Genomic DNA, 14,779 nt, shown 5'->3' on the forward strand with positions numbered 1-14,779 from the left:
TTCCTACTTACAAAGCATGTAAAGGTCTGTAACTTATCATAGGTACACTTCAACTGTGAGAGACGGAATCTAAAACAAAAATCCAGAAAATCACATTGTATGATCTTTAAGTAATTCATTTGCATTTTATTGCATGACATAAGTATTTGATCACCTACCAACCAGTAAGAATTCCGGCTCTCACAGACCTGTTAGTTTTTCTTTAAGAATCCCTCCTGTTCTCCACTCATTACCTGTATTAACTGCACCTGTTTGAACTCCTTACCTATATAAAAGACACCTGTCTACACACTCAATCAAACAGACTCCAACCTTTCCACAATGGTGAGAAGGCAACATCTGTTGGCGCAATTATTAGAAAATGGAAAATGGAAGAAGTTCAAGATGACAGTCAATCACCCTCGGTCTGGGGCTCCATGCAAGACCTCAACTCGTGGGGCATCAATGATCATGAGGAAGGTGAGGGATCAGCCCAGAACTACACGGCAGGACCTGGTCAATGACCTGAAGAGAGCTGGGACCACAGTCTCAAAGAAAACCATTAGTAACACACTACGCCGTCATGGATTAAAATCCTGCAGCGCACGCAAGGACCCCCTGCTCAAGCCAGCGCATGTCCAGGCCCGTCTGAAATTTGCCAATGACCATCTGGATGATCCAGAGGAGGAATGGGAGAAGGTCATGTGGTCTGATGAGACAAAAATAGAGCTTTTTGGTCTAAACTCCACTCGCCGTGTTTGGAGGAAGAAGAAGGATGAGTACAACCCCAAGAACACCATCCCAACTGTGAAGCATGGAGGTGGAAACATCATTCTTTGGGGATGCTTTTCTGCAAAGGGGACAGGACGACTACACCGTATTGAGGGTAGGATGGATGGGGCCATGTATCGCGAGATCTTGGCCAACAACCTCCTTCCCCCAGTTAGAGCATTGAAGATGGGTCGAAGATGGGTCGTGGCTGGGTCTTCCAGCATGAAGACCAAAGCATTTTGTTTTAGATTCCGTCTCTCACACTTGAAGTGTATATATGATAAAAATTACAGACCTTCCTTTACATGCTTTGTAAGTAGGAAAACCTGCCAAATCAGCAGTGTATCAAATACTTGTTCTCCCCACTGTATGTACACTAATGAACAATATTTTCAAGTGAAATGAAATAGAACGTTATTAATTACTGGAAAGGAAGACCCAGAGTTATGTCTGCTGCAGAGGATTAGTTCATTAGAGTTACCAGCCTCAGAAATTGGCAATTAACTTGAACCCTGGATTGCATCTCAAAGAAATGCTTCACAGAGTTCAAGTAACAATGTCACGGTTGTCATAAGAACGGGACCTAGGCGCAGTGGATGTTGAGTTCCACATATTTATTGCAAAGTGAAACTTAAAGAAAAAAACAATAAATAAAATAAACAAACAACTAAAAGTAACTAAGTGGTGCACAAACACAAAACAATATCCCACAAATGCAGGTGGGGAAAAAGCCTACCTAAATATGATCCCCAATCAGAGGCAACGATAAACAGCTGCCTCTAATTCGGAACCACATTAGCACCAACCTAGAAATATATATACTAGATCACCCCCTAGTCACGCTCTGACCTACTACACCATAGAGAACTAAGGGCTCTCTATGGTCAGAGCGTGAAAAACAGACACGTCTCAACATCAACTGTTCAGAGGAGACTGTGTGAATCAGGCCTACATAGTCTAATTACTGCAAAGACACCAATAAGAAGAAGAGACTTAATGGGCCAAGAAACACGAGCAATGGACATTAGACTGGTGGAAATCTGTCTTTTGGTCATGATTAGTCCGAATTTGAGATTTTTGGTTCCAACCGCCGTGTCTTTGTGAGACGCAGAGTAGATGAAAGGATGATCTCCGCATGTGTGGTTCCCGTCGTGAAGCACGGAGGAGGAGGTGTAATGTTGTGGGGGTGCTTTGCTGGTGACACTGCCAGTCATTTATTTAGAATTCAAGGCACACGTAACCAGCATGGCAACGACAGCATTCTGTAGCGATACACCATCCCAGCTGGTTTGCGCTTAGTGGGACTATCATTGTTTTTTCATCAGGACAATGATCCAACACACCTCCAGACTGTGCAAGGGCTATTTGACCAATAAAGAGATTGATGGAGTGCTGCATCAGATGACCTGGCCTCCACAATCACCCATCCTCAACCCAATTGAGATGGTTTGGGATGAGTTGGACTGCAGAGTGAAGGAAAAGCTGCACACAAGTGCTCAGCATATGTGGGAACTCAAGACGATTGGAAAAGCATTCCAGCTGATGCTGGTTGAGAGAATGTCAACAGTGTGAAAAGCTGTCATCAAGGCAAATGTTGGCTACTTTGAAGAATCTAAAATCTAAAATATAATTGTATTTGTTTAATACTTTTTTGGTTACTACATGATTCCATATATGTTTCAAACTGTTGATGTCTTCACTATTATTCTACAATATAGAAAACAGTACCGTATATTCAATTGCGGTTACAAATAATATTAGTATTTAATGTTGGAGGCTTATGATGAAAACCAACAGCCAGAAATGCAGCTTCTATGCAGTGGTGGGTAAATTTACATTATGGATCACTTTAACCCTTGGGCTGGGCTGGGCTGGGCTGGGCTGGGCTGGGATGGGTTAGGGTCGGTAGTATTAGCAGCACTAGAGATATTTCACTGTTTCTAGTCCAAACATCAATTTCATTTCAGAAAATGTTTAATTTTTCTCAAAAAAGAAACAGCCGTATCAGGCAAATATTTGATAGCCTTGATCTAGTAACTCTGAATCGCTTTATAATGTCTTCTTGGAAAGTCATTCCCGTGAAGCTCACACTATGGTAAGTCAGAGGACACACTTCTAAGATTGTCGTCAGCCAATAAAATCTCTAGCTTCAGTGTTCCCTCCTACTGTATGATGGGTACATCTAAAGTGCCATCATATATAAGGTGCATATAACGTCACCCACTGTCAGACCCACACACGATACAGTGCAGAAGGGAGTAATGCTACAATGATGAATAGAGAAGTATTTATGTTTTACATCAACTTGGGTAAGAGTAAGACATTTTAATTTAGTTCCTTTTTTTAATCATTTGTAGTGTGTAGTTTGAATATAATAAGCAAAGTGGATGTTGTCTGTAATGGGTGGAAATGCCTGTGACTTTGTTCCATGTTGTTTGTTTGCTTTGACAGTTTGTGCTTTCACCAAACCAAACGTAATCCAACCAATCCCTGTGATGGTTACTGAGCTGGGAGGCACTGTGACTCTCACTTGCCTTTGTCCTAATGTGTCGGTGACCAGGTTTGATTGGTTCAAGCAGAGTTTTGGACAGGAACCCCTCCTCATGGCATCATCTCTTTATGTTGGCCAAGATAATTTTTATTCCAACAACTTTATCAAGGACTTTACTGAGACCGAACGTTTGGGTATGAGGAGAGGAGAATACAACTGTAACTTGACCATATCCAAGACAGAGCCAGGGGACTCAGCTACATACTATTGTTCCACTGCAGCCATCTATGAGCAAACATTTGGAGAGGGAACTGTTTTATTTGTCAAAGGTAACTAAACATTTGCATCTTCAATTTCAAAATGTATGGCACTGTATATTGGTATGTTTCTGCAACTACTTCATCAAATGCTAGCAATTTTATTTTATTTTATTTTATTTTATTTTACCTTTATTTAACCAGGTAGGCAAGTTGAGAACAAGTTCTCATTTACAATTGCGACCTGGCCAAGATAAAGCAAAGCAGTTCGACAGATACAACAACACAGAGTTACACATGGAGTAAAACAAACATACAGTCAATAATAAAGTATAAACAAGTCTATATACAATGTGAGCAAATGAGGTGAGAAGGGAGGTAAAGGCAAAAAAAGGCCTTGGTGGCAAGGTAAATACAATATAGCAAGTAAAACACTGGAATGGTAGTTTTGCAATGGAAGAATGTGCAAAGTAGAAATAAAAATAATGGGGTGCAAAGGAGCAAAATAAATAAATAAATTAAATACAGTTGGGAAAGAGGTAGTTGATAGGGCTAAATTATATGTGGGATATGTACAGGTGCAGTAATCTGTGAGCTGCTCTGACAGTTGGTGCTTAAAGCTAGTGAGGGAGATAAGTGTTTCCAGTTTCAGAGATTTTTGTAGTTCGTTCCAGTCATTGGCAGCAGAGAACTGGAAAGAGAGGCGGCCAAAGAAAGAATTGGTTTTGGGGGTGACTAGAGAGATATACCTGCTGGAGCGTGTGCTACAGGTGGGAGATGCTATGGTGACCAGCGAGCTGAGATAAGGGGGGACTTTACCTAGCAGGGTCTTGTAGATGACATGGAGCCAGTGGGTTTGGCGACGAGTATGAAGCGAGGGCCAGCCAACGAGAGCGTACAGGTCGCAATGGTGGGTAGTGTATGGGGCTTTGGTGACAAAACGGATTGCACTGTGATAGACTGCATCCAGTTTGTTGAGTAGGGTATTGGAGGCTATTTTGTAAATTACATCGCCAAAGTCGAGGATTGGTAGGATGGTCAGTTTTACAAGGGTATGTTTGGCAGCATGAGTGAAGGATGCTTTGTTGCGAAATAGGAAGCCAATTCTAGATTTAACTTTGGATTGGAGATGTTTGATATGGGTCTGGAAGGAGAGTTTACAGTCTAACCAGACACCTAAGTATTTGTAGTTGTCCACGTATTCTAAGTCAGAGCCGTCCAGAGTAGTGATGTTGGACAGGCGGGTAGGTGCAGGTAGTGATCGGTTGAAGAGCATGCATTTAGTTTTACTTGTATTTAAGAGCAGTTGGAGGCCACGGAAGGAGAGTTGTATGGCATTGAAGCTTGCCTGGAGGGTTGTTAACACAGTGTCCAAAGAAGGGCCGGAAGTATACAGAATGGTGTCGTCTGCGTAGAGGTGGATCAGAGACTCACCAGCAGCAAGAGCGACCTCATTGATGTATACAGAGAAGAGAGTCGGTCCAAGAATTGAACCCTGTGGCACCCCCATAGAGACTGCCAGAGGTCCGGACAACAGACCCTCCGATTTGACACACTGAACTCTATCAGAGAAGTAGTTGGTGAACCAGGCGAGGCAATCATTTGAGAAACCAAGGCTGTTGAGTCTGCCGATGAGGATGTGGTGATTGACAGAGTCGAAAGCCTTGGCCAGATCAATGAATACGGCTGCACAGTAATGTTTCTTATCGATGGCGGTTAAGATATCGTTTAGGACCTTGAGCGTGGCTGAGGTGCACCCATGACCAGCTCTGAAACCAGATTGCATAGCAGAGAAGGTATGGTGAGATTCAAAATGGTCGGTAATCTGTTTGTTGACTTGGCTTTCGAAGACCTTAGAAAGGCATGGTAGGATAGATATAGGTCTGTAGCAGTTTGGGTCAAGAGTGTCCCCCCCTTTGAAGAGGGGGATGACCGCAGCTGCTTTCCAATCTTTGGGAATCTCAGACGACACGAAAGAGAGGTTGAACAGGCTAGTAATAGGGGTGGCAACAATTTCGGCAGATAATTTTAGAAAGAAAGGGTCCAGATTGTCTAGCCCGGCTGATTTGTAGGGGTCCAGATTTTGCAGCTCTTTCAGAACATCAGCTGAATGGATTTGGGAGAAGGAGAAATGGGGAAGGCTTGGGCGAGTTGCTGTTGGGGGTGCAGTGCTGTTGACAGGGGTAGGAGTAGCCAGGTGGAAAGCATGGCCAGCAGTAGAAAAATGCTTATTGAAATTTTCAATTATGGTGGATTTATCAGTGGTGACAGTGTTTCCTATCTTCAGTGCAGTGGGCAGCTGGGAGGAGGTGTTCTTATTCTCCATGGACTTTACAGTGTCCAGGAACTTTTTTGAGTTAGTGTTGCAAGAAGCAAATTTCTGCTTGAAAAAGCTAGCCTTGGCTTTTCTAACTGCCTGTGTATAATGGTTTCTAGCTTCCCTGAACAGCTGCATATCACGGGGGCTGTTCGATGCTAATGCAGAACGCCATAGGACGTTTTTGTGTTGATTAAGGGCAGTCAGGTCTGGGGAGAACCAAGGGCTATATCTGTTCCTGGTTCTAAATTTCTTGAATGGGGCATGTTTATTTAAGATGGTTAGGAAGGCATTTTAAAAAAATATCCAGGCATCCTCTACTGACGGGATGAGGTCAATATCCTTCCAGGATACCCCGGCCAGGTCGATTAGAAAGGCCTGCTCGCTGAAGTGTTTCAGGGAGCGTTTTACAGTGATGAGAGGAGGTCGTTTGACCGCTGACCCATTACGGATGCAGGCAATGAGGCAGTGATCGCTGAGATCTTGGTTGAAGACAGCAGAGGTGTATTTAGAGGGGAAGTTGGTTAGGATGATATCTATGAGGGTGCCCGTGTTTAAGGCTTTGGGGAGGTACCTGGTAGGTTCATTGATAATTTGTGTGAGATTGAGGGCATCAAGTTTAGATTGTAGGATGGCTGGGGTGTTAAGCATGTTCCAGTTTAGGTCGCCTAGCAGCACGAGCTCTGAAGATAGATGGGGGGCAATCAGTTCACATATGGTGTCCAGAGCACAGCTGGGGGCAGAGGGTGGTCTATAGCAGGCGGCAACGGTGAGAGACTTGTTTTTAGAAAGGTGGATTTTTAAAAGTAGAAGTTCAAATTGTTTGGGTACAGACCTGGATAGTAGGACAGAACTCTGCAGGCTATCTTTGCAGTAAATTGCAACACCGCCCCCTTTGGCAGTTCTATCTTGTCTGAAAATGTTGTAGTTTGGAATTAAAATGTCTGAATTTTTGGTGGTCTTCCTAAGCCAGGATTCAGACACAGCTAGAACATCCGGGTTGGCAGAGTGTGCTAAAGCAGTGAATAGAACAAACTTAGGGAGGAGGCTTCTAATGTTAACATGCATGAAACCAAGGCTATTACGGTTACAGAAGTCGTCAAAAGAGAGCGCATGGGGAATAGGAGTGGAGCTAGGCACTGCAGGGCCTGGATTCACCTCTACATCGCCAGAGGAACATAGGAGGAGTAGAATAAGGGTGCGACTAAAAGCAATAAGAATTGGTCGTCTAGAACGTCTGGAACAGAGAGTAAAAGGAGGTTTCTGGGGGCGATAAAATAGCATCAAGGTATAATGTACAGACAAAGGTAAGGTAGGATGTGAATACAGTGGAGGTAAACCTAGGTATTGAGTGATGAAGAGAGAGATATTGTCTCTAGAAACATCATTGAAACCAGGAGATGTCATTGCATGTGTGGGTGGTGGAACTAATAGGTTGGATAAGGTATAGTGAGCAGGACTAGAGGCTCTACAGTGAAATAAGCCAATAAACACTAACCAGAACAGCAATGGACAAGACATATTGACATTAAGGAGAGGCATGCTTAGTCGAGTGATCAAAAGGGTCCAGTGAGTGGAGAGGTTGGTTTAGGGTCACGGCGATTTAGACAGCTAGCCAAGCCAACCGGTAGCAAGCTAGCATAGGATGGAGTCTGTTGTTAGCCACCTCTTGCGTTCGGTCAGTAGATTAGTGGGGTTCCGTGTGGTAGAGGGGATTAATCCAAATCACACAACAACAAAAAAAAGAACAATAGATATAGTTATAGAGGCCCGAGAAGAAAACATAATAATTCAAATAAATAAATTGTCCGATTGTCTATTCAGATAGCAGCCGGAAAGACAGCTAACGGTTAGCGGGCCGCAGATGGGCGTTCCGGTAACGTCGCGACAGAGGAGCCAGCCGGATCTCCTTCAGGTAGATAACGTCGGCAGTCCGGTTGTGAAGGGCCGGTGGGGCTCCGCGTAGGCAGTGAAACGGGTCCGGATAGGTGACTGCAGCCCAGGAGTGAATGATGGAACTCAGGCGTGATTGACGGAGCTGGCTAGCTGGCTAGAACCGGAACAATCGATGTTTGCTCCGGAATCGACGAAAGCCGACTGTCACACGGATAGCAGCTAGCTAGCTGTGAGATCCGGGTATGAATGTCCAGAGAGCAGTTGAAATCCAGGGACATGGAGAGAAAAATTGGTCCGGTATGTTCCGTTCCGAGCCGCGCTGCGCCGTACAAAACTGGCGATAGATTTTCGATAGATTTTCGAACTAAAGGACAGCCGATGACCACAAACCGTGGTTAGCTTCTGATTAGCTTCTGGGCTAGCTCCTGGCTAGCTTCTGGCTAGTTTCTGGCCAGCCTCCTGGAGTTTCTGGCTAGCTTCCTGAAGGATTGCAGATCTGAGGTAAATAATACTTTTTTATAAATATAAATTGGTGAGGCTGGTTGCAGGAGAGTGTTTAGAAGATGAGTTGATGGAAAATAAAAATAAAATGTATGTGAAAAAAGTTGTAAATATACATATATACAGAACACGACAAGACGAGGACAAAAGACGTCTGAACTGCTATGCGATCTTGGATCTTACATTACATACAAATGTGGGATGTTTATTTGATCACCCTGTTGCAGGAAAACTTTCCTGCAATGCAAAAAAAATAAAAAAAATAAAAAAAAATGGATGAATACATGGCTTGTTTTTCACCCACTTAGTCTTACATTAGTTACTCACCTTCTTCAGATTCAGAGTCCAACAGCATATCTGTGCTCCAGCAGCCTGTGTCTGAGTCAGTCCATCCAGGAGACTCTGTGACTCTGAACTGTACAATACACATTGAGACCTGTGCAGGAGAACACAGTGTCTATTGGTTCAGACATGGCTCAGGAGAATCCCATCCAGGAATCATTTACACCCATGGAGACAAGAGTGATCAGTGTGAGAAGAGCCCTAAGGCTGGGTCTCCTACACAGAGCTGTGTCTACAACCTCCCCAAGAGGAACCTCAGCTTCTCTGATGCTGGGACTTACTACTGTGCTGTGGCCTCATGTGGGGAGATACTCTTCGGGAACGGGACCAAGTTGGACATTGAGGGTAAATGATTCGGCTTCTATTTAATTTTATATATACTGTATAGTATACTGTGTAGAACATACATCTACTTGCTATTCTGGTTTCTTCTATTACTGTTTGAATTTCAACAGAACATAGAGCAGATCCTCTTCTCTTGGTGTCCTGCCTGGGTGTAGTATTGGGTGTCACGTTCACCTTGATCATTGTCCTGCTTTGCATCATGTACAAGATGAACAACACAACATGTGTGCAGTGCAGAGGTAAGTTACTATCCCTTGCTATTCGTTGATGTCACCATTTGTTGTTGTTTCAGTAGTAGAAGAAGAGGAAGTATCCAAATATTTTTTGTCATTCGTTTTAGGACTCGTCTCACAGACCAGAGGTCCTTCAGTTACCAGGTCAGCTGCAGGGGTAAGCAGAAATACTTGTATATTGTCTGAAGTCTATTGTGAAGCATGTCTTTAACCAACTTCACTATTTTGGGTTTAAAAAAAAACAACATTTAAAATAATTTATTGTCAATAATGCTATTTTGTGCTTCACAGGACCAAGATGAAGACAGTCTCCATTACGTAGCTCTGAATCTGAGCAACAAGAAGAACAGGTCGAGAAAACAGAGAGGTCACATGGAGACAGTGGTGTATGCTGGGATCAGACAGTAGAACTGGATGAATGAAACAATGATCCTTTTATACTAGATAACTCTTTATTAACTAGTTCTAGCTTCATGAACTATCTATGAACGCATAAGCAGTCAAATGTGATGAAAACAGTGGTCATAGCTTGTTTGTTATACAGTGTTGAAATAATTGAATGCATTGCTTCTCTGACAAACTTAAAAAAAAAAAATAATAATAATAATAATAATAATTAGGGGTGGTGCTTATATTTGTCTTGGTACACAAGTGTGTAATGAAAATGCTTTGTGTTGTTGTTGCTAATCCCAACTCCCCCTGAGACACCCACAGAGAGTGGGTTCACAGCCAGGGTCACCATTGTACAGCACCATTGGAGCAATTAGGGTTAAGTGCCTTGCTCAAGGGCACCTTTACAGATTGTTATTATTTGTATTTATTTGTTGTGCCCATTTTAGCAACAGTAAACCAGTTACTTGTGTAAAGAAAAATAAAGTGTTTCCAACTGTTTGAATTTGAATAAATTGAACCCACTGCATACTATGATGATGTGGCACGTTGTACAGACGGATGCTATTAACTGTCTCAGATATTATGGTCTGTTTACAAAGCCTTGTGGTGAAGGTGGAAGTGTTGCAGTAACTTTCCACTGATGGAAACTAACCTCTTATAGACATTTAACACAGGAAGACTGACCTGCACCCACACTACTCTCCACTTTGTCCCTTAGGGCCCTTTACTGTTCACACTACTTTGTGGGTGTGAAACAGACCCTTAGTGCAGCAAAAGCCTCTCAACACAAATGTGTAGGACAAAGTTTACTTAATGATGTGATGTCTAGCAGTACCACATGTTATGGGAAATGATTTAGGCCTCTTGCAATAGATCTACTCATAGTGAAAGTTGCACAACAGCCACCACCACAGAACGAGGACAGGCCATAGTCAGCCGTCATTATTTAAAAAAAATTAAGACATAACATAATAAACCAATTTTACACTCCGTATATCTCTATTCTCTGTCTACAGAACATCTCTGCCACCACATATACAAATGTACAATATTATTAAAGGAATAGCAGTTTAGCTGAATATGTGTCAGGCTCCATCACACCATCAGAAATGGAGGAACACCAAGTCACATCTATTTCTTATCACAGATGAAGTGCCTTTTTATTGAACCTTTATTTCATTACGTTTAGCCTAGTTGAAATGTAAAAAATAAAAATAAAATTCAAGAGAGACCTTGTGCTTGAATCTCTCTGACTCTACATACCTCATAGATATACAGTTGAAGTCGGAAGTTTACATACACTTATGTTGGAGTCATTAAAACTCGTCTTTCAACCACTCCACAAATTTCTTGTTAACAAACCATAGTTTTGGCAAGTCGGTTAGGACATCTACTTTGTGCATGACACAAGTACATTTTCCAACAATTATTTACAGACAGATTATTCATTTTCAAACACCTGAAGGTACCATGTTAATCTGTACAAATGGGAACACGCAGCCGTCATACCGCTCAGGAAAGAGACGCGTTCCGTCTCCTAGAGACGAACATACAGTACTTTGGTGCGAAAAGTGCAAATCAACCCAAGAATATTAGTAAAGGACCTTGTGAAGATGCTGGAGGAAACAGGTACAAAAGTATCTATATCCACAGTAAAACGAGTCGTATATTGAAACAACCAGAAAGGCTGCTCAGCAAGGAAGAAGTCTCTGCTCCAAAACCGCCATAGAATAGCCAGACTACAGTTTGCAACTGCACATGGGTGATCCTAACTGACCTAAGACAGGGAATTTTTACCAGGATTAAATGTCAGGAATTGTGAAAAACTGAGTTTAAATGTATTTGGCTAAGGTGTATGTAATCTTCCGACTTCAACTGTACACATTGCCGCTCTTGCTGCTGGTGAGTCTCTGATCCACCTCTACGCAGACGACACCATTCTGCATACTTCTGCCCCTTCTTTGAACACTGTGTTAGCTACCCTCCAGACGAGCTTCAATACCATACAACTCTCCTTCCGTGGCCTCCAACTGCTATTAAATACAAGTAAAACTAAATGCAAGCTCTTCAACACCTGCCCGCCCGCCCAGCATCACTACTCTGGACGGTTCTGACTTAGAATATGTGGATAACTACAAATACCTAGGTGTCTGGTTAAACTGTAAACTCTCCTTCCAGCCTCACATCAAACATCTCCAATCCAAAGTTAAATCTAGAATTGGCTTCCTATTTCGCAACAAAGCATCCTTCACTCATGCTGCCAAACATACAGTCGTAAAACTGACCATCCTACCGATCCTTGACTTCGGCGATGTCATTTACAAAATAGCCTCCAACACCCTACTCAACAAATTGAATGCAGTCTATCACAGTGCCATCCGTTTTGTCACCAAAGCCCCATACACTACCCACCGCTGCGATCTGTACGCTCTCGTTGGCTGGCCCTCGCTTCATACTCGTCGCCAAACCCACTGGCTCCAGGTCATCTACAAGACCCTGCTAGGTAAAGTCCCACCTTATCTCAGCTCGCTGGTCACTATAGCAGCACCCACTCGTAGCACGCGCTCCAGCAGGTGTATTTCACTGGTCACCCCCAGGGCCAATTCTTCCTTTGGCTGCCTCTCTTTGCAGTTCTCTGCTGCCAATGACTGGAACGAACAACAAAAATCTCTGAAACTGGAAACACTTATCTCCCTCACTAGCTTTAAGCACCAGCTGTCAGAGAAGCTCACAGATCACTGCACCTGTACATAGCCCATCTTTAAAACATAGCCCATCTATAAATAGCCCAAATAATTACCTCATCCCCTAATGGATGTATTTATTTTGCTCCCTTGCACCCCAGTATTTCTTTGCACATTCACCTACTGCACATCTACAAGTCCAGTGTTTTTAATTGCTATATTGTATTTACTTCGCCACCGTGGCCTTTTTATTGCCTTTACCTCCCTTATCTCACCTCATTTGCTCACATTGTATATAGACTTGTTTTTGTACTGTATTATTTACTGTATGTTTGTTTATTCCATGTGTAACTCTGTGTTGTTGTATTTGTCAAACTGCTTTGCTTTATCTTGGCCAGGTTGCAGTTGTAAATGGGAAATATACTGTATATATATACATAATATAATATAATATATACACGTATATTATTTACAGTAAATGCTCTCTTTGTAAGAAGTGCAGTGTCTGTTCACACACCTACCAGGAAGGGTGTTATTTGATAAATCTCCCACCAATCAGAGAGAATAGGTGACTTTCTGTCTTTCTCTGTAACTGTCAGTCAAGAAGCCTACTGATCACAGTACTGCACCAGTCCATTTGGTTCAGGGCAGGCGAGAGTAACCACTCAGGATGGACTGCAAGATGACCCCACTACTCATCTGTATGGTGATTCTGCATCTCACTTGTACCGTAAGTACAGTGCGTGAATATCTAGACTGTCTAGTCCATTTCTCCTCTGTTTCCGTAGGTATTTACAGTAAGATAATGACATTGTCCTCTAACTTATTGACATGGCTTTACTGTAACTCTTGTGCAAATTAGGATGTGAATTAATTAATTTTACATCTACATCAATTAGCCAAACATGAGTCCTTTCTCTATGAATGATTTACACCTTGGGCAAATACAGGTGGACTGGGACCAGAAATGGGCTTTGACATTTTCTGACTGCAAGATGACCCCATTATTATCTGTATGGTGATTCTGCATCTCACTTGTAAGTACTGTATGTGCATATCTACAGTAGACTGCCTAGTCCATTTCTCATGTGTTTCAGTAGCTATTTACGGTAAAGATAACTGACATTGTCTTCTACCTTGGCTCAACTTACTGACATGGCTTCACTGTAACTCTTTGAATTTATATTTTTTTCTTCTACATCAATTAGCCAAACTTGAGCCCTTTACCTCTGAATGATTTACACCATGTGCAAATACAGGGGCTAACTGGGACCAAAAATCGTAGTATTTTAGTATTTTGATACTTTGTTCAAGTTGATAACTATTAAAACTTTGTAGATAGGGCACAGCAGTCTGAAACACTGCATTGCAGTACAAACTGCGTTGCTACAGATGCTGGTTCGATATCCATGCCGGCAGCGACTGGGAGACCCATGAGGCGACGCACAATTGGCCCAGCGTTGTCCGGGTTAGGGGAGGGTTTGGCCAGCCTGGATGTCCTTATCTCATCGCGCTGTAGTGACTCCTGTGGCAGGCCAGGCACATGCACGCTGACATGGTCACCAGGTGTACAGTGTTTCCTCTGACACATTAGTGCAGCTGGATTCCGGGTTAAGTGTGCATTGTGTCATGAAGCAGTGCGGGTTGGCGGAGTTGTTTTTCTGAGGTCGCACGGCTCTCGACCTTCGCCTCTCCTGAGGCCGTACGGGAGTTGCAGCGATGGAACAAGACAACTTGACATCACGAAAAGGGTGTAATAAATACATACAATTATTTAAAAAAATGGTGGATGGGTATAATTTGTATGTAAAAAATGTATACTAGTAATATTTAAAATTTGTAAATCGGGTAATTTTGTATACATTTATTTAAAATTGCATCGGGACGCTTATGGGGGGATTCTGATAAGATGCCAGCATAGTCGCCTGAATTCATTTAGACGGAAACGGCCTATGTACTTGGGCCGATTCTGGGCAGTCATTCATTTTGATTCCGGGCCGAGTCCGACACCAGATTCCAGGCGGATTCAATCAGTTCCGGTCCCCCGGAAGAGGGCCGCTTGTGGGCAGATTCCTCATTGCTAGCTGGGTAGTGGATAGTTCGTTTGAACTGGTATAATCCATCTGTAGGGGACAATACAAATAAAGCCTTAAGAGCACTAACCCTGATAAGGTGAAGTCTTATGGTCACCTATTATCCCCACTAAACCCAAACACCTACTGTATATGAACCCAAACACTTATCTCCATTTTAATTCAACATACCTATGCTAAACTTTTGTTATTACACTCCACATAAAATGTCTCTGTCAATTCTGCTCTCTGTAAATAGACATTGTGGTCCAATACCAACTACCACGCCCACAACCAATGACATCACCTTTGATCTCACTGTGATCTCAGAGTGAATAGTGCTTTCTGATTCACAACCAGACAGAGCAGAATAGATCTACACACAGAATGGCCAAAACCTTCCTACCAGCTCTACTGCTCTATGGATTGAGTAAGTAAGCTACTGTTAAATCTAACATACTGTAGAGACAGAGTAAGATTGAGTGCATCCGTCAAGGA

The 14,779-nt window shown here is 42.7% G+C and overlaps 1 protein-coding gene across 3 annotated transcripts; it reads left to right on the forward strand.

The window, feature by feature from the left end:
- The first annotated feature begins 3,008 nt into the window (after positions 1–3,008).
- Positions 3,009–9,623, forward strand: LOC118942935 (uncharacterized). 3 transcript variants are annotated; one of them, XM_090214631.1, is made up of 6 exons: positions 3,020–3,059; positions 3,202–3,570; positions 8,549–8,899; positions 9,010–9,138; positions 9,240–9,289; positions 9,424–9,623. In XM_090214631.1, the coding sequence occupies exons 1-6, from the start codon at positions 3,020–3,022 to the stop codon at positions 9,538–9,540; spliced, it is 1,056 nt and encodes a 351-aa protein (XP_090070757.1). In that variant the 3' UTR covers positions 9,541–9,623. The 3 variants fall into 3 exon arrangements, with proteins under 3 accessions (XP_090070755.1, XP_090070756.1, XP_090070757.1); XM_090214629.1 differs by having other exon boundaries at positions 3,009–3,570; XM_090214630.1 differs by having other exon boundaries at positions 3,009–3,570; positions 8,555–8,899; positions 9,019–9,138.
- Positions 9,624–14,779: the final 5,156 nt, after the last annotated feature.

This window comes from Oncorhynchus mykiss, chromosome 21 (assembly GCF_057628025.1).
Source record: "Oncorhynchus mykiss isolate SJ-2025 chromosome 21, ASM5762802v1, whole genome shotgun sequence".
Lineage (NCBI taxonomy): Eukaryota > Metazoa > Chordata > Actinopteri > Salmoniformes > Salmonidae > Oncorhynchus > Oncorhynchus mykiss.